Source organism: Perca fluviatilis, chromosome 9 (genome assembly GCF_010015445.1).
Source record: "Perca fluviatilis chromosome 9, GENO_Pfluv_1.0, whole genome shotgun sequence".
Taxonomy (NCBI): domain Eukaryota; kingdom Metazoa; phylum Chordata; class Actinopteri; order Perciformes; family Percidae; genus Perca; species Perca fluviatilis.
The window spans coordinates 17,235,829-17,261,327 of NC_053120.1; the positions used below are offsets into that span (position 1 = coordinate 17,235,829).

General features: G+C 40.7%; 2 protein-coding genes across 8 annotated transcripts; one reads left to right on the top strand and one right to left on the bottom strand.

Moving 5' to 3' along the window:
- The first annotated feature begins 545 nt into the window (after nucleotides 1-545).
- Nucleotides 546-19,720, top strand: si:zfos-943e10.1 (GRAM domain-containing protein 2B). 6 transcript variants are annotated; one of them, XM_039811669.1, is made up of 13 exons: nucleotides 546-731; nucleotides 12,239-12,412; nucleotides 13,676-13,736; nucleotides 13,883-13,955; nucleotides 14,051-14,154; nucleotides 14,280-14,378; nucleotides 14,557-14,628; nucleotides 14,949-15,017; nucleotides 15,194-15,290; nucleotides 15,645-15,734; nucleotides 16,183-16,282; nucleotides 16,878-16,985; nucleotides 17,502-19,720. In XM_039811669.1, exons 1-13 carry the CDS (start codon nucleotides 640-642, stop codon nucleotides 17,515-17,517), a joined length of 1,155 nt encoding a protein of 384 aa, XP_039667603.1. In that variant the 5' UTR covers nucleotides 546-639; the 3' UTR covers nucleotides 17,518-19,720. The 6 variants fall into 6 exon arrangements, with proteins under 6 accessions (XP_039667603.1, XP_039667602.1, XP_039667604.1 ...); XM_039811668.1 differs by having other exon boundaries at nucleotides 547-731; nucleotides 12,236-12,412; XM_039811670.1 differs by lacking the exon at nucleotides 546-731 and adding an exon at nucleotides 6,939-7,112 and having other exon boundaries at nucleotides 12,236-12,412.
- Nucleotides 19,721-21,475: 1,755 nt separating this feature from the next.
- Nucleotides 21,476-25,196, bottom strand: lim2.2 (lens intrinsic membrane protein 2.2). 2 transcript variants are annotated; one of them, XM_039810345.1, is made up of 5 exons: nucleotides 24,238-24,451; nucleotides 23,748-23,970; nucleotides 23,138-23,278; nucleotides 22,199-22,333; nucleotides 21,476-21,661 (listed from the first exon to the last, which is right to left on the bottom strand). In XM_039810345.1, exons 2-5 carry the CDS (start codon nucleotides 23,923-23,925, stop codon nucleotides 21,591-21,593), a joined length of 525 nt encoding a protein of 174 aa, XP_039666279.1. In that variant the 5' UTR covers nucleotides 23,926-23,970; nucleotides 24,238-24,451; the 3' UTR covers nucleotides 21,476-21,590. The 2 variants fall into 2 exon arrangements, with proteins under 2 accessions (XP_039666279.1, XP_039666278.1); XM_039810344.1 differs by lacking the exon at nucleotides 24,238-24,451 and adding an exon at nucleotides 25,114-25,196 and having other exon boundaries at nucleotides 21,482-21,661.
- Nucleotides 25,197-25,499: the final 303 nt, after the last annotated feature.

The following is a 25,499-nucleotide window of genomic DNA, read 5'->3' on the forward strand; positions in this document are numbered from 1 at the left end:
TACCACTATTTGTTCTGGTTTCAAAGCATACATGTAATTATGTAATTTCAAAAATAAACAGCAGTATACCTTATGTGTGTATAAACATGTGTGCTATTTTATGTTACCACTATATTAATATTATGGTAATAATATAAAACAGCCCCACTCTGGTGTACCAGTGGTTATCTTTAAGATTTAGCATAGTGTGATTATCACACTATGCTGATATGCTGAACAATAGCGTTTATTATCAGTGATAATAAACGCTATTGTTAAATCACAATGTGTATTCCCCAAGTGGTTCAAACGTGAGACGTTAAAACTACATGCAAATCATTTATTTAAAGGACCAGATAACCAGCACAATTATAACACAGGCCTTAAGAAGAGTCAAGAAGGGGACAACCCGACTACCATATAAGGTAATGGGCGGTCGGTGAATGCCATCTACCCCGTTCTGATTGGAGAACCGGGCTGACATGACTTTTTTTCACAAGTCATCTCCGACGCTGATTGGTCGGCCGACTTGGTCCGATATAGGCTCATTATCATAATCAGCCGTGGATGGAGTGAGGGTAAAAAAAAAGAAGAAGAAGCAGAAGCCAAACAAGAACGGTGGAGTCTGGCGTGGAACGTCGACCACTGGTTGAGGGAAGAATGCTTGAAAACAAGAGAGACAGGTTGAAAACTTTCCTCAGGAAGATCGACGAGAAGGCCATCGTCAGAATCAAGCATTTCATGAAAGAAAGGTAGGCGGAGTGAATGTGGCGAGCTGAAACGCTATCTAACGGTAAGCAACATCAACAGGGTGGATGCTAACGGTTAACATTAGCATTTATTTAACGATGACAACCTGTCCGATAAGATTGGATTGTTTTATCTGATGTTATGGTGCTATTTAACACACACCAGGAAACGTGTTTGTATAATTGATTTGAACTGAAACCTACGTAAGGGGAGAATACGTCTTTTAGTCAATGAGTAACGTTAGATAATGCTAGCAGGTTAGCAACACGCCTGAATGAAAATGTGTTGGCATATCAATTCTTTTGCTAACGTTACAATCAATTACACTCACTGGCACGGATATTAAACCGTAACGCTAAACAACCAGTAATTGTTGGCTTCTGAGTTAAAATACACTTGGTAGTTGTAGACGGTGGCTGTTGTGAGTAGCCTAGATTTGCAATATCTAATGTAACGTTAACGTTGCATTAGCACAAATGGAGAATCTACACTGTGTTTTATGCATACGCTAGCTATATGTTACGTTGTTGGCCTAGCTAACGGGCATGTTTGAACTGTTGGTGACCTAAACACCTGATCATCGTTAATATATGTATAATGCTTAAAGACAAACTTGGATAACACTAAATAAAATGCTTTTTAGTGGTAAAATGCAAATGCGTGTTAGCATAATGGTGGCCATTTATCTTGGAAGTATTTTCATGGGTTTAGTTTCATGTTTGGCCTTTTTTAAGTGTTTGTACAGACACAATGCAAGGGGTTTCATTTGTGTCCTTTCTCATTGGGCTATTTCCAAGAACACAATGATTGGCCCATATTAGCACTGTAAAGTGGTGTTATGCATGTGTTGTTAGTGTCTTGTACCTGGCTAATCTATTCTAGGCAGTGTAAATAAACAGCATTGCATATGGTTGAGTGCCATAAAGGGATGCTAGTCCAGATCTGGTTGGTTCTTAATCTCGCCTGTGCCTCCTGCTCAGAATGTATATGGGTGAGATTGGCATCACTTTTTTGTCCTTCTGTAATAGATGATCCAGCCTTATTGAGATCCACAGCAGACCAGCCTGGCAGGGGCACATTTGTTCACAACCACATTCACTCATACACTCTTTTAAACATGCACACATATATTGTGTCATCACCAGGGAAAGACACACACGCTTGTCACGCATGGGACTGGTAAGTCTTATGTTTTCCCAGAAAAGATGGTACATGGTGTTATGCAAATTCTCACTGTTAGGACACCTCATCCTCTGAGCTTGGCCTTTCACTTTCCTCCCCATACATAGCCATTTGATGGAGTACAAGAGCCCTCCCAATCAGTCTTGGCCTGCTGCTTATCAGCATAGCTATGATGTGTCTGCAGTATGGTATGCGGGGTGATTATCTGTTCCCATAACACACACATACACGTAAATGTGTGTTATGTCAGGCCTCAGTTAGTCTCGCTTTCCTCCAAAGCGAGCTGGAGGAGAGTCTGGCTAGTCCATATAGCATTCGGGGATGGGAGGAAAACGTGCTCTGGTTTATTGGCATTTCTTTAAACCAATCACAATCGTCTTAGGCGGTGCTAAGCACCGGCGAAAAGCCCTGGTGCCACTGCAAAATGTGCTCGGAAGGAACTTGTTTTGGTGGAACGTGTGTACGTTTTAAAAGTTGTTTTAGTCAAGCAAAAGAAAATGTAGATTGGACAGATAGTCTAGCAAGTTGTCTGGATTTACCCTGCAGAGATCTGAAAAAAGGGTAACTGTAGTCCTCATAAATCGACCGGAGTTTAAAATGCCAACACAAAGGAAGCCCAAGGCAACGGATATCCGGTCTAAATGAGTGAAATCCGGCAGATTTTCCAGCGGCAACGGAGCAATCCCGGAAGGGGAACGTCCGGGATATACTGTAGACTAGGCCTCAGTGAGCCAAGGATCTTATCATGTAAATGCAGTATCCATCTATAGTCATTTATTCGGCTCTATGTTCTCTTCAGTTTGTTCTTAAACCTTTTTATCAAGGTGAAAATGGCAACAAAAAAAGTGTTACAGTTAAACGTGAGTAGCCAAGTAGTTGAAATGAGTGCATCACATGCTTTAACACTAAACGCCTACTTGCCAGCTCATTGTAAGTCGCTGCATACAGGTTTGCAATGCACACAGTGGCAAAATATGAATGGCCATGTTTCAACAGGGAAGAACATTGCTGCAAAGCTTGTTTAGACGGAGGAGCCTGGAATAGGCTGGGTGGGGCTGCTTCGCAGGCGTTCTGTTGGCTCCAGGAAGATGCTCCCAGGACAGAGCTTCCTTGCCGCTGTGGGCAGTGAATACTGTGTAGGTCTAAATTATGAGATGAGCTGCAGGCGTAGAGGAAAACCCCAAGTTAGAGGATGAAAACCACATCTGCTCGACTATTTATCGCTCAATGAGGGGTTGCTTACTAACCAGTTGGTCACAGTTGAAGTTGTGTGTTGCCTCTGTCAGGAAAGTCCTAATGACAACACCACTTGTCCAGAAAGGCTATATTCTTCTTAGCTGTTTCACCTTTTGGTACTCAAAGTAGCCTGGTGAATTCTACCTAAAGTAGCCAAGTTGCCATAGGTCAGACTAGTTTCAGACACATGCAGGCTTATCTAAAAGCTGGGTGCTTTTCTTTTTTTTTTTTTTTTAAATAGTAACTTGCTTTCAAGATAAACCCAGTCCTTTGGAAAGTAGGAATACATCCTTGGCATCACTGTGTAAAGGTAAGCTGCTCATTGAAGGTTGGAGTATCTGTAGGAAAAACAGCCAAATAAAGAAAAATGCAATCCACTCTCTTCAGAAAAAGTTTCACCCTAGGCACATGTAGCCTAGCAGTTTTGGATATGATTATTTACCTGGACAATCTGCTGCTCTGAGGAGCTGAGATCAACACAATTCTACTGTAGATTCAGTCCAAGCCCCCCTTGGATACATTAGAGGGGTCTACTTTTAATGATTTTAAAGTCCAGTCTTTCCAGCCACCATCACACCACACCATTCCCCCCCACCCCCCTGCCCCCCCAGCTCACATGCCTGGTAGCTGAAAGTACTCTTGAGTCGCCTTGAAGAAAGACTCTCTCTGTGTCCAGTTAGCACAGAGGAAGTGGCGGGTGATGCTGCATGCACAAGGCCACATGACTTCCCACTCACACAGTTGTTGCTGTAACACATGTACACAGGCTCGCTCTATTCCATTTGGCACACATGCACACACAGTTTTCCAGCAGCTGAGGTCTGGCCAGGCGCCACAGACGGCATGTTATTTCGCCATGACCACTGGCTCGCTTCCTTACCCTTCCTGACTGCTCTATCGAAGCTCGCACACATGCACGTGTCTTGTGCATGCATGTATACATACACAGAATCCCTTTCAGTCCAACCCAGAATAATATTTAAAATTTTCGCATTTTGGCAATAATTTGTCAGTTTCTGATTTTTAAAATAGGTAAAATAACAACAGAAAACTAAACTAGATTATCACAGATTAGGACTCTCAGGTGTGTGTGCGTGGTTGCAAAAAACTTTAAATATATTAATTATCCCATTGGGCTCAATGAAGCACAGCTGCTTTTTAAAATTTATTTATTTATTTTTTGGATTATGATGGTTTTGATTGGATGATGGGGAATCGGCTGTTCATGACATGACAAAAATTATCCACGGCTCTCCAGAAGATGGTGCTCTCACACTATCTGGTTTTGCAAATTCTCTGATTTCATGGAAATTACGTGGATGTAAAACGTTTGTCAGCCTCACATTTAAACCTGGGGCTCATGTTGTTGGAGCAGTAATGTTGCCTGTAAAGGGCACTAGCACTAAACAGCTGACGTCTGCAGCAGGACTCCTGGGATCATATGTCCCATCTCGGGACAGCAAGTCAAAGCATCATAATTATATACCCAGAAGAGTTATTTTGTCGGCTGGAGCAATCGGTCGCCATGTCAGTCCAAACTAGTTTCCAGTGAATTTAAACATAATTTTATAAGTCTAGTGTAGATTTTAATATATAACTTGCCGGTGATTTATTCTTTAAATATTAATGATCAATGACTAGAAAGAGGTATTTCCTGCCCTGTTTTATACCATAAGAGGGCCACTGTCAGCCTTGTGCATATGCATTTTAATTTGTGCAATTCAGAGGTTTATAGATGAATATCATGAGAAGTGCCCTTGCACCCCCTCACAAGCATTTTGCAGTCTTACCTGTAGATAAAACGGAGAGCATGACCAAACTAGTCATACATTATGTCATTGTGTAACTTATTGATAAAACTATAGTGAAAATGAATGATTGATTCCCTTTTTTTTGCTGGGGACCCCCTGGAACACCCTGAAGGACCTAGGGCTGTGCAATTAATTGAATATTGAATTTTGATTTTGGCTCCCAACGATCACCAAAATAGTATAATCGAGAAAACGATTATTTTGCCATGTTCTCTTATTTTGTCTTGTGTTCTGAAACACACGTGCATGTGCACATCCGCCCCTCCTGAAGCCAGTCAGGGAGGCAAGTCGTGTGCTGTGCGTATCATCCGCTGGAATTTAAAAACTCAGAGCGAGTAAAGATGGCAGCAGCGTTTGGTGAGCAAAAAAAAGGCAAAACCAACTCCGTTGTCTGGGAACAGCTAACGTTAGCTAACCCTGCGGTCCCTCTGCCTTCACCCCCCCCCCCCCGCTGTACGTTTTATTCACTTACTGTTTAAAACGTTTTCCAGCTTAGTGGGGGTGCAAAGGCATACTGCTCAAAAACAACATGAAAAAACATAGTAACGTTCCCTCAGCATTTAGTTTTGTTGTTAAACTGTATGTAAATGAGCAGGGACGTTAAATCACCTGTTTCACCTAATGTTACTCTAAGGTACCGTCTATGTGCTGGATTTTTCCTAAGGTTAGCTAGCAAATAAGCCTACTGACGGCGACATTATTGTTGATATTTTGGCACAATGTTTCGTAGTGACAGTAGTAGTGGTCATAGTGAGTGAACATGTGATGTGAGATGCACATTGTGTTAGGTCTGTGGAACTAACACACCTTAAAAACGAGATGGTGCATCTTAAGGGGTTACTCCTAATAAAGAAATTTCCAACAACGTTATGTGTGATATCTGTAAAGCTGGACCAACTCACAGTAGTAAAACAGTTTTTATTCTATTCTTTCTGTGAGATAAAGGACACTAACAGATTATACCCTGGAAACTATCAATTATATCCAAATGTTAATGAGATTATTATTTTTTTCATAATCGAGCAGCCCTCAATCCAACATTGAGTGTTTTAAGTTGTTGGGACACAGGACAAATGTGTAGTCTGTTGGTGAGCAAGTTGGGGTTTCAGTTTCAGGCACAAGAACTCTGAGAGGCCACACGGCTGTAGCAAGGAACAAACCTTTGCCATTTTGATTATGGCAAAATGTATTTATAACCGCGTTCATCCTGCAGCTCCACGACGAGAGTTGTACAGTGAAAACATGGCAGGTGTTGGTGAGACGGGAGAGGTAAGGGGTGACATATGGTGGCTAAATTTGGACTGATGTCATGAGTGCAGTTGTACTTTATCTCGAGTTTCCTGAATAGTGATTTTAATAGGTATAGAAATGGCCTATTGAACTGCAGCACTCAGCTGAGGTTTGTGAATGAAACGGGTCAGTTACATTTACAGTACATAGTGTACTATGTTAATCTACTGCTTTTAATTATAAATTATTCTTTGCTTTTCTCACATTTTCCCTCTAGTCAAACACAAATAGTCTTGTGTGTGATGGCTCTATTTACATCATCACAAAGAGTATGTGCTAGCCATTGTCATGCACATTGCACCGGCTGCTTTTAAAGCCATCTTCTTGTTGTCATGTAAAACAGGCTATTGAATTTTGTTGTTTGGCCTTCTAAACGGAGAATAACCTAGCACTGTTTCTCTCACCCCCACATTTCCACCGTCTACCCCCTACTGTTGTAGCTGTTTTCCATTATATCTAGACTGAGAAAGGACTCTGAAAGGACAAAGCTTGGGAGGGCATTTCAGGCTTGAACCCCAACCAGTCTTTTTATTTTATTTTATTTTTTAACTCTTTTTCACCCCCCCTTTCTTTTTTACTTTCCTGCTGTGTGTTTCTGGCGCTATCTTCACGTTGTGCTCTTTGGTGCTCTAAAGCATGCAGAAAAACAGACCTTTACACCCTTATATTTTGGCTCAGTGCTCAGGGTCTAAGTGCAAAAGATACAGCCTACTCATTTGGCTGCCTGGACCAGTGGTGGCTACAAGCTTTTAGAGATCGTGGAAAACGTGGAGGGAGAAGTCGTTTGGTTATGGAGAGAGGGAAAGGCTTGTTGAACCAACAGGGTGCTGTGGCCGAGTCTCATTGCTCTGAGGATCTGGGAAGGTAAGGCGAGCACGCATATCCAATTTCTGATCTCAGACAGTACTTCTCAACCCGTCTCCGATAAGGAAGCGCTAACTTAAGCAACATTGAGGAAATGTAGGCTCATTGTTTTCAAATAGGGAGAAAACCTAGCCAAAGGCTAGCTACATGTTTTTATTTCCACTGTGGGAAAACTTTGGAAAAGTAGTTTTGTTGGTCATGTGGTCATCAGTCTCATATCAGTGCTTCAAATACAAAAAAAAATTGTGATCAACATCCAGTTTGCCTCTGTGATGAAGTGATTTGTCTCATCTCTTAAGATGATACCAGAACAAATCCAGATAAAGAAGTGGATCAATGTGTTTGTCAGTAATCTTCTATTTCACAGAACATGTCTCATGTGAGGTTGCCGTTTGTTCTGTAACACCCCCCCCACCACCACCACCACCACCACCACCACTCTGAAGCAAGTCCAGCTAAATTTGCCCCTATTACCTCGTGCATGTCCATTTTAATCCGCAGAGAATTTGATTTGCCTATGCCTGCTTTGAAATGTCAGACCTGGGGGTACATCTATGCCTGTTCCACGCTCGCCTATGGCTAGCCTCCACCGGGAAGCTAACGTTAGTTTAGCTAACAGCTAATTCGGCTAACCACTAGCTGACAGCTAGATTCAGTCTAAAATAACGTTAAGTCAAACTTGATGGGAAAAGCAGGCTACAGCTAAATTAAGACTTTACAGTAATAACAATAAAGTTAAAAATTAAATATTGAGTGATTGTATTTTAAATGAGCACAAGTAGAACTGATGTAACAGCTGTTATATATGTTAATGTTTATTTTCAAGTTTTATTTTGAGGGTCTTTTAAAGTTATTACATGCTGTCTCAGCTAGCGGTTAGCCAAATTAGCTGTTAGCTAAACTAACGTTAGCTTGGCTGTCGACCGGAAGCGTGGAACAGATCGTGCAGTGTCGTAAATCCTCGTACAACAGCGCATGTGCAGAACGGATAGTGCAGGCAGAACGGATCGTGTACCGACAATTCGCACAACGCACCCAATTCAGGCAGGCTGCCTCAAGCTTTGTAAATAGGAACTATGCATTGCGTAGTTAATTTTGTAAAAAGGGTTTTCTCCATGCTTTAACCTTTTGATTATTACACTGGTTATTGTCACGCACATGTTCACCCTTAATGGCTGTGTCCCTGAACATTTTTATATGGCTGTGGCCTTGAACACTTTTATAGGTTATAGTCTTTCCTTTCGTTTCACTGTTGGATCTTACATCATCAGTTTCTCTGTGACGGTGTTTCTCGGAACCTCTGCAATAAACCTACACGGTATTATTGAGTGGCTGACTGCCAGACTGTCTGTGTGTGTTTTGACACAAACTACATGCTTATGAGGGTACAGATAATCATATCAGTCTGAGGATCGGTCGTCAGAGTAGTGCAGGGACTTTACTGTGACAATATTACCAAGAAATTCAATTAAAATTCCAGAATCTGTAGAAAAATTGCAACCCTTAACCTGAGGCCGAGTGCTTCTTAAATATAAACCACATCCATCTGAAAGAACTGCGGCGTGCTGGCAGCTGCCCGAGTGTTACAGGAAGCCTCTTCAACGTGACCCTGTTAATGGTTAGGGTTAGTCCTGAGTAAAGAGAGGAAGTTGTTGAGAAATTCAAACGGTCAATAGTCTTTAAATACTGCTTATATCGCCCTGCCACTTTAAATGGTTTCAGGTGAGCATATTTGAACACAGTCAATGGTTGACCGCCTGGTCAGTGGTTCAGCACTCATTATAAAATAGTTCTCACAGTGTGTTACCTTTTATCTAAACACCAGCTATAGTAGCTTACTTACCCAAAGTTTACTAAGCTGATCTGGTATTGCCTTGATATTTTATAATTCATTCAATTTTATTTATAGTGTCAAATCATAACACTTTACAGATAGAGTAGGTCTAGACTAGTGATGCACCGAAATGAAAATTCTTGGCCGAAACCGAAAACCGAAAAAAGAGGAAACCAAGACCGAAAACCGAAACACCGAAAGAAATTAAGCCAATTATTAGTACCATTGCATTTATGGCTATGACTGTGTACTAACTTTACTAAAATCAAGGCATTGCAATTGTATAAATTAATATTAAAGTTTAATGAAAAAAATATCTAGCAGAAATATGGCTACAATCTGATAGTCACATACAGTACACAGTAGCCTAAGAACAGAATAGCTTACCTGTTGTGGTTGTTGTTGTTGTTGTTGTTGTTGTTATTATTATTATTTGAGGCACTTTCTTGCAGGATTTCACTGAAGAAAAGACACTTTGCAGGTGGATCGGGTACTGACACTGACATGTGCAGGTCGCGGTTTCTGTTTGCGTCATCACAACATTTTCGGCCGTATTGTTACGGTGATAAAAGTATTTAGGCCAAAAAACGAAAATGAGCTTTTGGGCCATTTTCGGCCGAAAATGTTCGGTGGCCGAATATTCGGTGCATCCCTAGTCTAGACCTACTCAACAATTTACAAAGACCCAACAGTTCCCCGCCAAGAGCAAGCATTTGGTGGGACAGTGGCGAGGGAAAACTCTTTACAGGCAGAAACCTCGGACAGACCCTGACTCTTAGTGGGTGGCCATCTGCCGCTGCCGGTTGGGACACAGAGACACTGATACAGTAGAGAAATATGATTCATAATCATTTTAGCAGGTATGATGAACAGTGGCAATTATGGTAACAATAAAGATAATAGAACTATAACTAGAAATAATAGTAGCCGTGCAGGGCGTAGCAGGGCGTCAAGTAGGACCACAGTAGCAGCTGCAAACACGATTTAGCTGCCACCGAAATCCAAGTAAAGTATATATTAGAAGTTAAAGTTATAAGTATTTTATATTTTAGAATATAGGACTTAACATGATTAATAACTAACAGACATAAGCTTTCATGACACTTAAGAATGTAACTAGATTCAACTACACAAGCAGGAAATCACTTCTTTAATGTATTTATTTATTTTTGTATTTTTTTTTTTCTTCTTTTTTTTGTTGAAAGCTCTTTTTGTACTGATATAAGGGAGTGTTGCTGGTCGCAATTTCACAGCCAGGACTGGTTACAGGTTTGCCATGCACCTGAAGTGTGAAGATGCCACCCACTCAGTTTTTCTCTTTCTCTTTGACCTTCTCCACTCACTCAGTGAGTGGAGAACATGGAGTACATGGAGTACATTGTTCAAGGATAACTGATGGGATAAAAGATAGTAGTACAAACTCCTCATCAACCTAGACTGATTATTCTTTTTTTTTAATAATGTGCAGGACTTAGGCAGTGAAACGCCCTATGCACTCTTAAGTAGCCTATTTTTTATTATGCTGCCAGTTGTTGAGTCTGTGTCCCTTTTTTCAAATGATTTCTTTTGAAGTTCTTAACACCTTGAGTGTGTTTAAGGAAGACTTGAGGTTGTGTTGTGTTGTTCTGCTATCTCCTTGGTATGATTCATTGCCTGAGGGGAGATGGATAATTTACCACTCCGAGATCGGGCCAGTCTGAGCACCTCACAAGTACTCATATATAACACAATAACACACCAAGCTTTTTTTATAAAGTCTCTGCAGTGCTTTGCCGCACCAGAACAAATACCAACAAGACCGGTTTTTGATGTTGGATGAAGTTTGTCAGTGGATTTTCCCTGTTTTCTTAAGTGTGTGTGTGTGTGTGTGTGTCTGTGTGTGCACGCATGCGTGCGCATGGCTCTGGGGGAGTGGCTTGGGGAGTGGTTGGGGGAGTGGCTGGGGTTGATGTCACCCACTACGGAGTGTCACACCATTCTCATCACAAAGTTGTTTCCTTGTGCAAGCACTTTCACACTGCAATTCAGCAACAGCTTGTTTTTTTTTTTCTTTTCTCGCAGGATGTGGCAAAGGAAACGTTGACTTAACTAGGACAACAACTCATCTTGGACCAAACATTTAAAACCGAGAGAACTATACAAATCTTTTTGGGCTTTTTTATTATCTCGGTGTCTCTTTATTTTCAAAGTTCTCAGCTTTGATGGCGTGAGACCAGGAAGCATAGCTCAGAAATAACAAACGTTTTAAGTTGGGATTGTTTCTATAGGAAAAGGAGATGCCTACTGTCGGTGGGTATATGAGTTTTCGTTCATCAAAGCGATTTAAATTGACCAGGTAAGGTGGTCTTTGTTTGTCTTTAGTAGTTTAGTAGTTGAAGATGTGTTTTTTTGGTTTTGTTTTTTAACGTGAGATGGAGGCTTCACTCAAACAGTTGGTTTGTCTTGTGTAGTCTCATATTAGTCCTGTATCATCATTGTTAATATGATTTACAGGTTTAGATTGTGTCATTAGATTTATACAAACTCTCTTTCAATCGGTCTATGAATTTGTGGCTTGTTAGTTCCTGGTCAATGACAGATCATGGCGTTAAGAGTACATTGTAGTAAATCCTGCAACCTTCCTTTTTACAGGCTGGCTTGTTTTACATTTTATTGAAATGGCATATTTGCCTTGTCAGTTTTGGAGCATGAGCCTACGTTGATCAGCTTGTAAAGCAGCCAGGAGTTGCACCTGTACAGCCACAACCAGAGCGTTGACGCAACGTATATCAGTACAACTTTGTGTAAGCTTTCCCAACACACCATAAAGATAAGCCCATTGTCTATCAATCGTCAGTCCAGTCATCACATAGGGTTTTAATTTGAATAGAAATGGAGTGATTTAAGTTACTAAGATCTGTTGTTTGGTGCTAGATGATGACACTCTGTAGAGTACAGGAGATTGCTACAGGCATCTTTAACAGTAATAATGCTAGGTTCATTCAGATGGTGGCTGGTGTCGATTTGCTACACTGACTTCCTCCTGTCTTATTTTAATATGTTCTCATCATTTAGGTCTTCGTCATCTGTGTTCATGTTTTTAGCTGGGGTAGAGTCATTTTTCCACAGAAGTAAAGTTTTATCAGTGGGTGTAATTGTGCTGTTTGTTTTGTAATGTCCTTGCTGTAAGTCTTCTTAGAGAAATTCCCCATGCCTAGTGAATGTGCACACGGAAATGATTGTAAAACTATATATTGCATGTTTCTAAATCTTAATTTTTTTATTTTTTATTTTTTTCTTCAATGTCCAGCAGCTACCCAGTAGAGAGCAGTGGTGGCGGGCTGCCAGCCAAGGTGAAGAAAAGCAGGAGCAGCTCAAGCAATGGCAGTATCAAGAAGGTGAAGAGCAGGAAAGACCTGAGCATGGAGGCGTCCCAGCTCGACCTCCAGCAACCGCACAAAACCATCACCAGACAAGAAGCCATCAGGTAGGACTGATGGGAAAAGAGTGGGAATTATACAAAATGCAACAACAACAACAAAAAAAATCAATGACTCAAATGATCAAAAAATAAAGCTCCTTAAAGCTCAAAATTGTTTTTGATTATAATCCTTCACAAGCACACACAGACTGTGCTAAATGTTTTGCAGAACTCTAAATCTTAGACATGAGAGTGAATCGCGTGCAAGGCAGTGACAAAGATCGAAGAAAATAAAAAAACTCTGGCACTCAGAGATAAATAATGTTCTTTATTACTTCTCTGTGAGTGCCAAAGTTTTTTTTTTTTCATTCATAGATCCATAATGAACCACTTATGAAAACACAGATCTACATTCAGATTCAAACATTCAGCCAAGAGAAGGTCTTACTTTCACACGTATTTCCAATTTTACAAGTTGTTTTTAAAATCTAAAAACTGAAATGTAAGCGATAAACCTCGCAGACTCTTATCAAGTCTTATCCGATGTGGGGAAAATACTTTTTCTCAGTCTTGGAATGCAAATGACAGGGATGAGTGGAGGCTGTTCTCAACACGTATCACAAGACCCAACTCTCAGCTTGTGTTCAGTCGTGACACACTCATGACTGCACAGCTTTGTCCACTGACTGTCTTCTCACATGATTCAAATGTTTCAGCTAGATTTGTGTTGGTAGGAAGAGTGATATTCATCCCCAACTGCTGCCTACGTGACAATGTGATTACCCAGCCACTTGCAATGTTATTTTGGATTGAGTAACCTCAACACTAACCAAAGTTCAGTCAAGAAAAAGGCCTGTTAGTGGCCGGGTTAGCTCAGTTGGTAGAGCAGGCGCACATATATAGAGGTTTACTCCTCTACGCAGCGGCCACGGCCGTGGGTTCGACTCCGACCTGCAGCCCTTTGCTGCATGTCATTCCCCCTCTCTCTCCCCTTTCATGTCTTCATCTGTCCTGTGAAATTAAAGGCCTAAAAAAAACAGCCTGTTTAAAAATACTAGAATTTTCCGAGTGGGCATGGTGAACACTGCCTTACTTTGCTGTTGCAGTTTCGAGCCCCCACTGCCCTGCCACCATAGTCGGATAAAACGTACTGTAGTTACAAAACAAATATGGAACTAATCCTTTTTTACACGAAATGATTTTGTCATCAAATATTCATTCGGCATGGAGATGTAGGCAAGTCGTGTAGTCTGTCTGTATCTTCTCACATAAACCTGCTGAAACCACAGATTTCGTTTTCAAATTGACAGTTGTTCTTTTTCTCTGCAGGTCGCAGACATTTGATGACAGCAGAGGCTTTGAGAGGACGCAGGGCACTGGCACACAAAGCGTAAGTCCACATCTTTTCATTTAAACATTTGAAGTAGATTATCATACTTCAGGTACAGCCCTTTGTAATGCACCATGATGTTGTTGGGTGAAAGCTGCTCTGCTGAAGGGTCTGGATTTTTGCTTAAATTGTTTTCTCTCTTTTAGAGTTTCATGAAGCACAACAAGACATTCCACAAGTTGTTTCCAGAAATATCCGAGAGTGAAGACTTGATACATGGTAGGTGAACGAACAAAAAAGGAAAGGGAGAATAAATGACAAAATGAATGAACCACCTAAAACTAAAGGCGTTTTGTCTTCCTTTCCTCTCCCAGCATACATCTGTGCCCTGCAGAAGGAAGTGCCCTACCATGGTCGACTGTACATCACTGACACCAATGCCTGTTTCTACTCCTCAGTTCTGCTCAAGGACACTAAGGTAGGCTGCAGCTCTGCCCTGGCTATACATATGTAAATAGTTCGATTTCTTTTTGTGATTGGTATTTCACCACATTGTTCACACTTTTCCTAACCTTTTCTGTTTGTGGCTGTGTCCTCTTGCAGTTAGTTATTCCCGTTTCCTGCATCCACATAGTGAAGAAGCAGAACACAGCTTTACTGGTACCCAACGCCTTGTCGATTCGCACCACAGAAGGAGACAAGGTCAGTTTCTCACCTACAGCCCCACACAGGCATCTCAGTAAACACTTGTGATGGCCATACAGTCTATTTAATAACTAGAGATGGTTGAAGTCAAATGTAAGCTTTAGATGTAATCTAATCAGTGACGGTGTTTGGCAGATGGCTAATTTTAGTTTTTTAATTCCCTCTCATTGTTCAGTACCTGTTTGTGTCGCTGCGGAACAGAGAATCATGTTATCAGCTGCTGCGTTCAGTATCTCCTCAGCTAGAGGTGAGTTGCTCAGATCAAATGTTACAGAGTTTTAAGACATTTAGAAGTTCTGCAATGGTAAAAGGAAAACCGTACATTTGCTGATTACAAAAAATGTAGTTCTGGAAATGTGTTTAGTTTTACAGTGGAAAGAGGGCAGCAACCCTGCTGTTGTAACCTTGTTGCACAGCTCTAAACAATTTATTTATATTTTGACTAAACGCAAGTCCGAGCATGCGGACTATCAAATCCATTCGCCAGAACTAACTTCATGATAAGTTACTTTTCAAAATTACAAGTTTTAATACATCTAAAAATCTAAACATGTCTCTCTGTTACAGGATGGCAGCACAAATAGTAGCCCTATCTTCTCCTCGGCTGAGAACAGCTTCGATAAGAGCAAACTTGAGGTAAGAGACCTTTTCTCAATATTGCAGACGTGTAGTCTCACGTTATTGTTACAGGGCTCAAAGGTAACATTTTTATAGGAGTACATAATGTCCCTGTAAGTACAACATTGTGGATCTGGCTACATTATAGGATAGACCAGTTTGTGACGGTGTTCCTTGCTCTTGTATCTCAACAGAACTCCAGCCAGTCCAGTCTGGACAACAGCTTGGACCAATTCGATGGCTCCGAGTCACAATCTTTACAGGACCAGCCTCCGCACAGACCACACAGAGGTTAGTCTATGTTTACACTATGTTTACATGCAAAACGGCAAACCAAGTTGTTAATGTAACAACTGTTACCTTTTTACCTAGAATTATCTTGCATGATAGAGAACTCTAAACAATATTTCTAAGTAACCCATGGTGCATTTAAGTGTCTGCAAGAATCTTTTTGGGAAGTTGACGGTAATGCTAATCCTTCCAAAATCCAAAAACTGTTGGCCGTTTTGTTTTGGTGCCGTTATCTCCCGTTCTCATGTCTGTTCAAAGCAAGTTGACGTGCAAAGTTCAAGGTCTAATAGCAGGCTAACATTGATTTCTTTTCTCCCATCTCTCTCTCTCTCTCTCTCTCTCCTCCTTCTTCAGAGGCAGTGCCTAATGGGAATGTCCCAGCTTTCAGGAACCTAAACATGCAGCAGAGTGACAGCTCATCCTTTGAGGAGCTGTCCGTATCAGGTGAGACACGCATACAGATTGCAATTACTTACAAGCTGAATCCTAAACCCTCAGCTCAGCTCTTGACTGTGGTTGGTTGGTTTTTTTTATCAAAGTTGCTTGTAGATTAGACAACTGATTGTCATTTTAGGCACTTTAGGGGCCTGCAATAAAAAGTGGCTTGTTTTTAATTCCCGATGCAGGCAAATATAATTTTGGAAAAGTGTTAGTTGAAAGATGTCTATATTTGAATCTTGCAGTTACAAAGAAGCCCATCATTTCCTTTCTAATCATAAGGGTTTTCATGATATTGGGATAATTTCTCTGTTTGCTCCTAGCTTCATTGTGCATCTCGCACTCTGCAGTCATGTCTGTACTATGCATGTACTGTACATACTGTAAGTTACATCCTACCAACATGACAGCATTGATAATCGTGCTATGTTTACTTTTCGTTTCCCGGGTTCAGGTGGATCGTGGGTTTGGAACGTAACAGAAAAGGCCAAATCCCTGCTGGTTCAGAGAGAGGCCAACACACTCAACACTCTACTCTTTATTTACTTGATTTTGTGAGTAGCACTTCCTCTCTATAATATGTTCTGTCTTCTGCTCTCTGTCTTTGTCTCCCTTTTATCGTCAAATCCTACGCCTTATCTTACCTTTCCTATGTGCTAATCTAAATGTGCTCCTCACTCTTGAAGTCACTGCCCTTAAAAGAGAGGCTGAGGAATTTCAGAAAGTAGCAACGAACTAGGTGATCTTGTAGAGTCTCATTACGTCCAAGCTTGACAAATTTTTTTTTTTCTTTTGCAAACCAGTTTTTGATCACTAGCATAAGAAATGTACAGCAGTCCCTTAAACTATATTGCAACCCATTAAGGCTGAGACCCTTTTTTTCCCTTCTTCCTGCTTACATACAATAAGTGGTCCTCCAGTGTTGTAAAAGGTAATGTTTTATTGACAGTGCAGTTAATGGATATGCAAGTGTGACATGCAGTCCTTTTGATCCCTTCTGAAAGGACTATAAAAAATATAGGCATTAACCAAGTGTTGAGCTGTTAGTTCTCTATGTACCTGCTATCAGCCGAAATCATTGACCTTTATCACGGTGAATACCTAAGCATGAAAAAGGCAATATGTGTGACTAATATTTTTCTGTTACAGGGTTGTGCTGCTGCTGTTGTCTTCTGGCTACATTGGCTTACGTATCGTGGCCCTGGAGGAACAGCTGTCATCCCTAGGGGCGCTGTCTGAGTTCACTTTACAGAGCGGGTAAGAAGTCTTTCTCTTAATATAAACACCCGTCTTATAGGTTGGCTGCAAAAGAGATAGAAAAGTTGAAGCAAGCAGTTTGTAATTACCCAGTACAGCAGTTCTGCCTCACAACTACACTCAGCCATTAAATTCAACCTTATTTGTGCCCAGATGGTCCTCAGTCATTACACATTACTGCCACCTGGTGGGCAGTGTTGTGTACTTACTAAGATACAAGTAAAACACAGAAGACAAAGTAATCTTAGTTTCACAAGGCTCTAAAAAAAGATAACCATATCCTGTTCACCTCAAGACTGTACTGAGGCTTAGGAATCAGGAATGTTGCATGTGTTAGCAGATTATATCTACATATTCCCTTTTACTCAGGTATTATATTATTGTGTTCTCTTTCAAGGAAACTGGTTCAATTAATTCCTGTAATGGGTGTAGCCTTGTTACCAAGTAATTAAATACTAAAGTGTTAGTGTGCTTTTTAATATGGCACTCAACTGGTTCCCTCTTGTCTTTCCATAGGTACCAAGACACATAACACTCAGCGACTGAAGGAGAGATTGGTTGACTCGTGTTCGGAGGATTACTTCAACCTCTTCCAGCAGGACGCAGCGGGAGAAATTGAATGTACTCAAGACTGTGCTCCCAACATGGCCTGTGCTGTCGGCTAGAGGAAAAATGGCCAACCTGTGCAATTTTAGAGGCAACTTGTTAACTTGAAGGGCTATACTTCCTCCTAGTAGACAAATGGACATGCCACGGTTTAGTCACACAGCCGAACCAAAATCCATACACACCCTGCCTGGTTGCAGCGTGTCTGTCGTCGAAAACCAAAGCCAAACGGCTCCGACTTAACAATGTTCCCCGCTGGCCAGGTTGACGGGCACTTTCCTGACAGAAACCGTTCCACATCTGTGAAGTCACGTTATCCATCGTCCTTCACACAGACTCCTCTCCCTGAGCATGCGGTCTGAAAACAGGGCTATACCAATCAGCGTTAGCCTGCTGTAGTGCTTATTATTGCACCTCAACACCAGAGACGTAGTGCTACGCATAACCAAAGACGCACACAGTGCACGTCTTTATAGCATGGGTGCACGGCGAGGATTTTAAAATGACTTTCTATCTCTTATTTACCCATCCAACAGCGGGATTTACAAATCTGTCTTTTGTCCTTTTTTAAATTCTGTCGGGTACTGCTCTCCGAATGGTTCTTATCTTTCCAATCAGGTGTGTGTTGAAATGATGATAGCTGAAGCCTCAACATCAGATCAGCCCGTGGAGGCGCGATACTCTCCTGATGGTCTTAGCCTTTCTCTCTTTCGCCAATCGGCAGTGATTGCAGTGTTACTTTCCTCGTCTTTGGCGTGATTTAACCCCGTTGATGATCAATGTTCAGAGGTTATTTTCCCTGCAGTCTCCACTGTGGACGAATGCATCATCAATGCACAAATATGTGATACAATAGGACACGAGTAGGTTGTGTCAGAGGCATCAGTATGGCTTTTCTAGAGAGTCAGTTTCAGATGTCTGATGTACTGTCTACCAGTCCAGTCTGACCACGTTGTTACAAGTACGAACCTCTTTCTTTCTCTGACAGGCCTCTTGAAGACCAAGTGGCATTTCTCAAATTTTCAGGTTATTTCAAGTAGCACCAATAATGTATTTCTAATGTTCATGAATGTGTCGATATCGACACTCCTGACTGATACTGTAAATGCGTTTCTCCCTCTTGTCACCTGAAGAGGAGAATTTGCAGCCCCGCTTGCTGTAAGGTCCCTCGTTTTCAACAGCAAAAACAAGTGGTCCCAAGACGAAATTTCAATATGCAACAAATTATTATGCATGGCAAAATGTAATTTATCTTTGTGTGCCGTTTTTAAATGGAGCTTGGTGTTTGTGGGTAAGAAATTGTGTAAGAAAAAAAAGCGAAAAAAACCCAGATTTGAGTGAAAGGAGCAGCTCAATCGAGCGAGCGCACTTTAAAAAAATGTGTTGTGCCTGTCACAATCGGGACTGAGAAGAAATGTCAAAGCTGGCGTTTTGTGGTATCGGACGGTGCTAAGACCTTTTTAAAAACAAATTGTTTTCACTCAGGGGTGGTGGGCACTACCTGCCACATGGTTTATCTTTTACTTTGTCATTTCAAAGTCTCGTGCTAATGATGGGGTTCATGTTTTGTACATGTTGGCTTTGGTGATTTCTCAAATGTCCATTTGAGAAGGAACACTACTTTTCATTGAGATTCACTTGACTTTACTACTTAACTGTATTCAGCTCCTCAGAATGTTTCAGCCCCCCCCCCATTTGACACTTTTTAAACTAACCTAACAATTCATATCCACGCCACATCTCAGTGACTTAACATCACTCTTGTTGTCGACGCTGTTCTTGACGAGGTGTAGCGATGGGGTTAACTTTTGCTACATCCTGTTTGAAGAGAGTCATATTCAGCAAAGGTTATCGTCAGCATGTCCTATACAGTACTGTCAGTTCTTCTAATCTCCCACCAGGGGGCAGCACACACATCCACTGTCCTTGAATGGACTCGCAATGCAAGAATCTCAATGACGAGGGCAGTATATGTGTGGTTTTGCACTATTCAAAGTGTTGTAAATAATTTTGTATCATGTCTTTAATTCTGCTATGGTCCTATTTGCATTCTGTGTAATTTAAAGTAGTCTCTGTGAGATGACTTTGCTATTGTTAAAAAAAAAATAAAATAAAAATGTTGCAAAGTACATGTCTTGTGTATTTGCTGTCCCTACACAAGACTTGATCAAGTTACGTTTTTTGGGGAATGGCACATGTAAATTGGAAACAAGTGAACATTCACAAAACAAATTGAACATTTGCATTCCACACCTAGTTTGTGTTATACATGTACAGACAGTGATTTAAAATGTTGATATTCAATAAAATAAGATCTAGAAAAAAATTTGAATTGCTGCAAAGTGTTTCCAGTGCAGATTATCCATGGTTTGACAGAAACGTCTTACAGTTTTGGGGCATTAAAACTCAACTGAATCTACTGTTTATACTTATAATTGTAACTATTGCTTTTGATAGTTTATCATTCTTACTTATACTTATATCTTACTAGGATATTTTAGCAAAGTCAAATTTAACCGTACTAGCTGTAGCGTTCTTAGACATCTTTCCTCTAATGCAAAAATATTTTTCAGTTGAGCTGAAGACATCTACATCTTCAAGCAATCTGAAGTCGAGTTGCCTGTGTCTTAGGACATTACACTATATATTCTACTTCATCACCTGTTAAATGTGCTGCTCCTGAGCTGTGTATTGGGATTCAGATTGGGTGTTTGTTCCAAAGCCAACTGGTAACCAGTTATTAATAACCAGTCAGCTAGGGTTTTCATTATTAGGTGAGTAAGTGGAACTAAATAACTCAAAACGCGTGAGTAATGTTAACTCACTTTGCCACACAGGCCTTATCTTTCAGCCGTGGGGTTTGTGCCTCTTGTGTGTGTGTGGGTGTGTGGTACAACACCATCATCCAGTGGAGAATCACTAGATGCAGACAATACAGCAGAACACTACACTACATTATGAATGGGCATTTTAATTCTGATTAGTGGCACACGTCACCCGGTTTCTTCCTAAAAGGGAGTTTTTCCTCGCCACTGTCGCAATAGCCACTGCTAATGCTTGCTCTTGAGGGAATTACTGTAATTGTTGGGGCTTTGTAATTCATAGAGTGTGGTCTAGACCTACTCATAAAGTAGTAGTAGTACTGTAAAGTGTCTCGAGATAACTCTGTTATGATTTGATACTATAAATAAAATTTAATTGAATTGAATTACAGGAAGTCCTTGTGTGTTTTAGCAAAATCAATAATAGTCCATATGTTGTTTCAGTTAGTGATGTTAAAAATATAGTAAATTAAAAGTAGTATTATGGTGGAATGTTTCTCACTTTCCATTGTTTTGTCTGGATAAATAAAATAAACAACCCAAAAAATAAAAATGATCAGTGGCCAAACAAATGATGTTTTATGGGGTCGGGTGGTCTTGAGTATGATAGAGTGTTTGAACATTTGCTCTAGGTGTGTGGGGTCAAAAAAGCAGATCTGACAATTTACCCTGAAAAAAAAAAGCTAAGATGCAGCTGACACAGACCATCGCCTGAATCCATTCTTTATACTACTTCCATCCGGCCGCAGATACAGAGCACTGAACTGGACTAAAGCCTATTTCAAAAAAAGCTTTGTCCCCACCGCTATCACAATGCTGAACAAACTATAATACTACAACCACCATCTCAAAATTCGCATTTGATATGTCTATATATGGGTGTCTTAATGTGATGTTTTTGTATATGTGTTATATGTTTTATGTGTTCTATATGTGGTGCTGTGCTATGGAAAGAAGAGGAAGATGTGTGGAAATGATTATCCCTATGGGACAATAAAGACTATCTATCAAGATGTTTTAAAAATTTTGGGGGTCAACATAAAAAAAAAGATTGTCAGTGAATCATAGTTTCAGTGAAACCACACAGGAGTCTATGATTTCTATTTATTCCATTCTAGGTACTCAAAAGCAGCAGTGACATCCATTAGAACGGTCCTAATCAGCATGCTCATCTTGTTTAGCTGTCCGGGTTATTTGAAGGAGCAGGTTCTGCAGTGGTCCGCTGGTAAGCACAGAGCTGAAACACACCTGAAAAAAAATAAATCAAAAAGCCGAACTAAGTAACACAGTAATCTCCAAATATAACTGATAGTTTAATTCTTAAGTGACATTCATCTCACTATGACCAATGATTGTTGGCAAAGAAAGTGAAAAGCACACTTTTGTTACTAAGTTGTGGATCATTGTTAGTTTTACTGAATCCTACACATACTTAAATAACTATAAAACACTTTAAAGTTCTGCTTATTTGGGAGCCCACTGGTTTAATGCAGATCCATGGACACCGCCTCGGTGTAACCATGTCATCTAAAGTAGTTTTTCCAATGAACAACATCATTAAAGTGTTAGATCCTGATGCACAGTACAGTATCTGGCAGAGTCACTTAAAGTGTGTTTACTCCCTTCAGAGTAAGGATATCTAAAGGTGCAACAACAGGTTTTTTTACTGACCAAAGAATGTGCAATGTTGCAATGCACATATTTGGATACTCTTGTCCAGGCTGCTGCCCAAATTTTTTTTGTTTTTACAAATACATTAATAACTGATAACTGAACAGTTAATACCTGCTGCAAAAGCCAAAATGATGGCCACCCAGCCGATGATGTAGGACCAGGAAAAGCGCCAGTCCAAGAATCGTTTGCCAAAGAAAGTGACAGTCACTCCGGTGTAAATCGCCAAAGCAAGCAGAGCAAGAAAACCTGAGAACGGAGGGTAAGAGGAAATAAAAAAATAAATAAAAAAACATCAAAATGAGTAGACCTAGAATAGATTTAAGGAATAAACTCCAATCTATATAACCTGTCAACAAGTCTGATTCAAGGAAATAACAACCATATAAGCCTACATGTTTTTGGAACTGACTGTTAATTTAACTTTAACAGAAAGGAATATATAGATAGATAGATAGATAGATAGATAGATAGATAGATAGATAGATAGATAGATAGATAGATAGATTGATTGATTGATTGATTATTCATCCCAAGGGGAATTTTAGGCATCCAGTAGCTTAGACAACCATAACACAACAAACACACATAGACACATATATCTCACATACATAAAAATCAGTCACAGAAATTAAAAGAGTTAGAACAGACCGAAACATAGGAATGTAATTGTAATGTAAAGGTATTGTTGTATATTGTTGTAAGTTATTGTAAGACCTGAAAGATTGTATGCTGTATTTGCATATCTATTTGTTTTGTAATAATATGATATTGTAAAGGTCCTAATAAGCTGTATGTTTTCGCCAGCTCCTTCTCAAATGTATCCTTTTTTATTATTTTTTTGGTCTTTGGTAAATTCCGATTGTTTATGTTTTAATTTTGTGGTTTTCATTTTTTTTTCTTTTTTCTTTTGCAACATTGTTGATTGTTCGAGATAAATAATAAAATAAATAAAAAACAAACTGGCACTACTCTGCAATCTTATAATCACTCTGCCTAGAAAAAGAACAATCAGGTTTATAATGTGATGAACACGCTACTTGTGTGTGTTACCTGACAGGACCAGGGCGATGCCGCCTGTACGGACCCTCCTGTTCTTGGTGCCATTAGTGAAGGCGCTCAGGCCGAGCACCACGCCGGCGAAGCAGCTCAGCACCGCCAGCAACATAAAGGCCCGTGTGGCATCCCAGAAGGCTGGACACAAAAAGGTCAGGACCACATACACGTCAACACATACTTACACTTAGGCCTGGACTTCACACTCACAAAACAGAGTTCCTCTGCAGTACTGTGCAGTTGGGACATTTTTACTATGGGGAATTCTCGCATGAGTCTTTATTTAATCTGCTCTTCTTTCCATCAGTAACAAAATGAGGTTGCCATGTCTTTAAACAGCCTAATTCAAGTCACTAGTAAATCTATCTAGATACTTTTTAAACAGGTGTAACGTGCTTTGACCTGCAGAAATGACCAACATGTGTAGGTTGCTGTCAATGTGTTTGATATCATATTTACTGTCATTTATCAAGAAGGGGACTGCTCTTTCACTTTCCCCAGCCAGATGTATCCTGCCGGTCTGGGGATTAAACGGCTCTGCTTCTCTAAACTTTAGGCACCTTAGGGTCTCGTCCTCTTGTCCAAATGCCACTTCTGAAGTACTCACCTACAGTTATGGTGTGGGCATGGCATTTGTGGTTAATGCAGAACCTCCAAAGCCCCTGATTGGCTGAGCTACCCGAGTATCGATACTGCATCCAGAAGTCTGTTGCCGTAGAAACAATGAGAAGCACAAGGGCAGCCACACCGCAAAGCGTGCCCCCTCCCGCTAAAGTATACAGCATCGTGGAGAAGCCAGGGGAAGCACTGTCCTCCTACACATTCAGCAACTGTTAGGGAAGAGAGGACAGGGGGGGGTGTTACATCATTTAGACGTCATACTCATTGATTTACTCCTTGATGCCCTGAATGCCAAAAAATATCCATTATACATCATTATCTATGTCTGGTCAAGAAAACAAAGCATTCCAGTATACCACCCTCTCTCCCATCCACACATTATGCAAATCAGACATTAGTGTAAGTCGGAACATAACTTATTAAGTTTGTTGGATGTGCGACGCTGGTTACATTGGTTATGGGAGGTGTTCACTGACCTGCTGCAAACCTGCTGCGAGAGCCAGGTTTAAGTACATTTAAGTGCTCCCTGTAGTTTCTGAGCAGACAGAATAGACTGACCACACTCCAAAACTAAATGTCCAAGTGTGACCAACTGTTTAAAGAGTTTAAAAACAATAGCAAGAGTCATTTTCCCAAATGATCCTCATTAAGCATGTCTCTTCAAATATAAAAGCCAGAGATTTGACATGAACATTTCGTACACACACACACACACACACACACACACACACACACACACACACACACACACACACACACACACACACACACACATTAGACAAGAGAGTGACTCGTTCTTTAGTGAAGCTGTCATATTGGTCACAGCCAGCAAAGCACTTGACCCAAACTGCTGTGTGACAATAAGCTTGCCTATCAGGCAGTTCAGAGCCATTGTTCGCCACTAATTCCCCTCCATGCACTGCAAACTAATCTTCCAATACTGAGCAACTGAACTGTCAGCAGTGTAGCTCTCTGTCACACAGCCAGCAAACCAATGAATTCATACACTGGTTTTCAACTACCGTACTCCCCGCTCTTGAAAAAAAATAAAAAAACATATTCCAAAATCACATCCGAATAAGACCTTTTCATCTTAATCCCAAATGTGTCTGACAATATTGGTGTTTGTCAAGAAAACGAGAACAAACAACAGGTCCCTAGGCCCAATCTGTAAGCTGTAAAGATCTTTTCCATAGACAGAGGTCTCCACACTTCATCTCTCCGGTCTTTGAAGTTCCGCTTGTTCTCCAAATGCAGGTTCTTAGCTGTGGATTTGCCTTTTAAACCTTCAAAGAAAGTAGTACAATAAAAAACAGATTCTCTGTAAGTCCAAGTTTTTTTTGTTCTGATACCTCTGGGTTGGCTGGTGTCTCTCCAGGGTTGCTGGCTGTGACAGTGTGCGTATCCTTTTTAAGCCCTGTACCCCTGGCTCTCATTGTCCACCGCACAAAAGAGGGAATGATCGAGCGCAGCATGTGAGTGATGGTAAATCCCCCCCTTGCGCTCTTCTCTACAGTTACCTCCATCCCTCTATCACCTCTCTGTTTCTCTAACCTCTTGCACTTTGTCTATCTCTTTGTGTCCTGGGTGACTTCTTCTCATTTCTCCATTCCTTCCTTCTTCAATTTCTTTCTCTATTATGTTTTCCACAAATTAGCTGATCATACCTGGCACCTACAGTAAATGCATCATGAGATTTTCTTCTGCCAAAATGCCATGAGCATGTCCCAACCCCCAC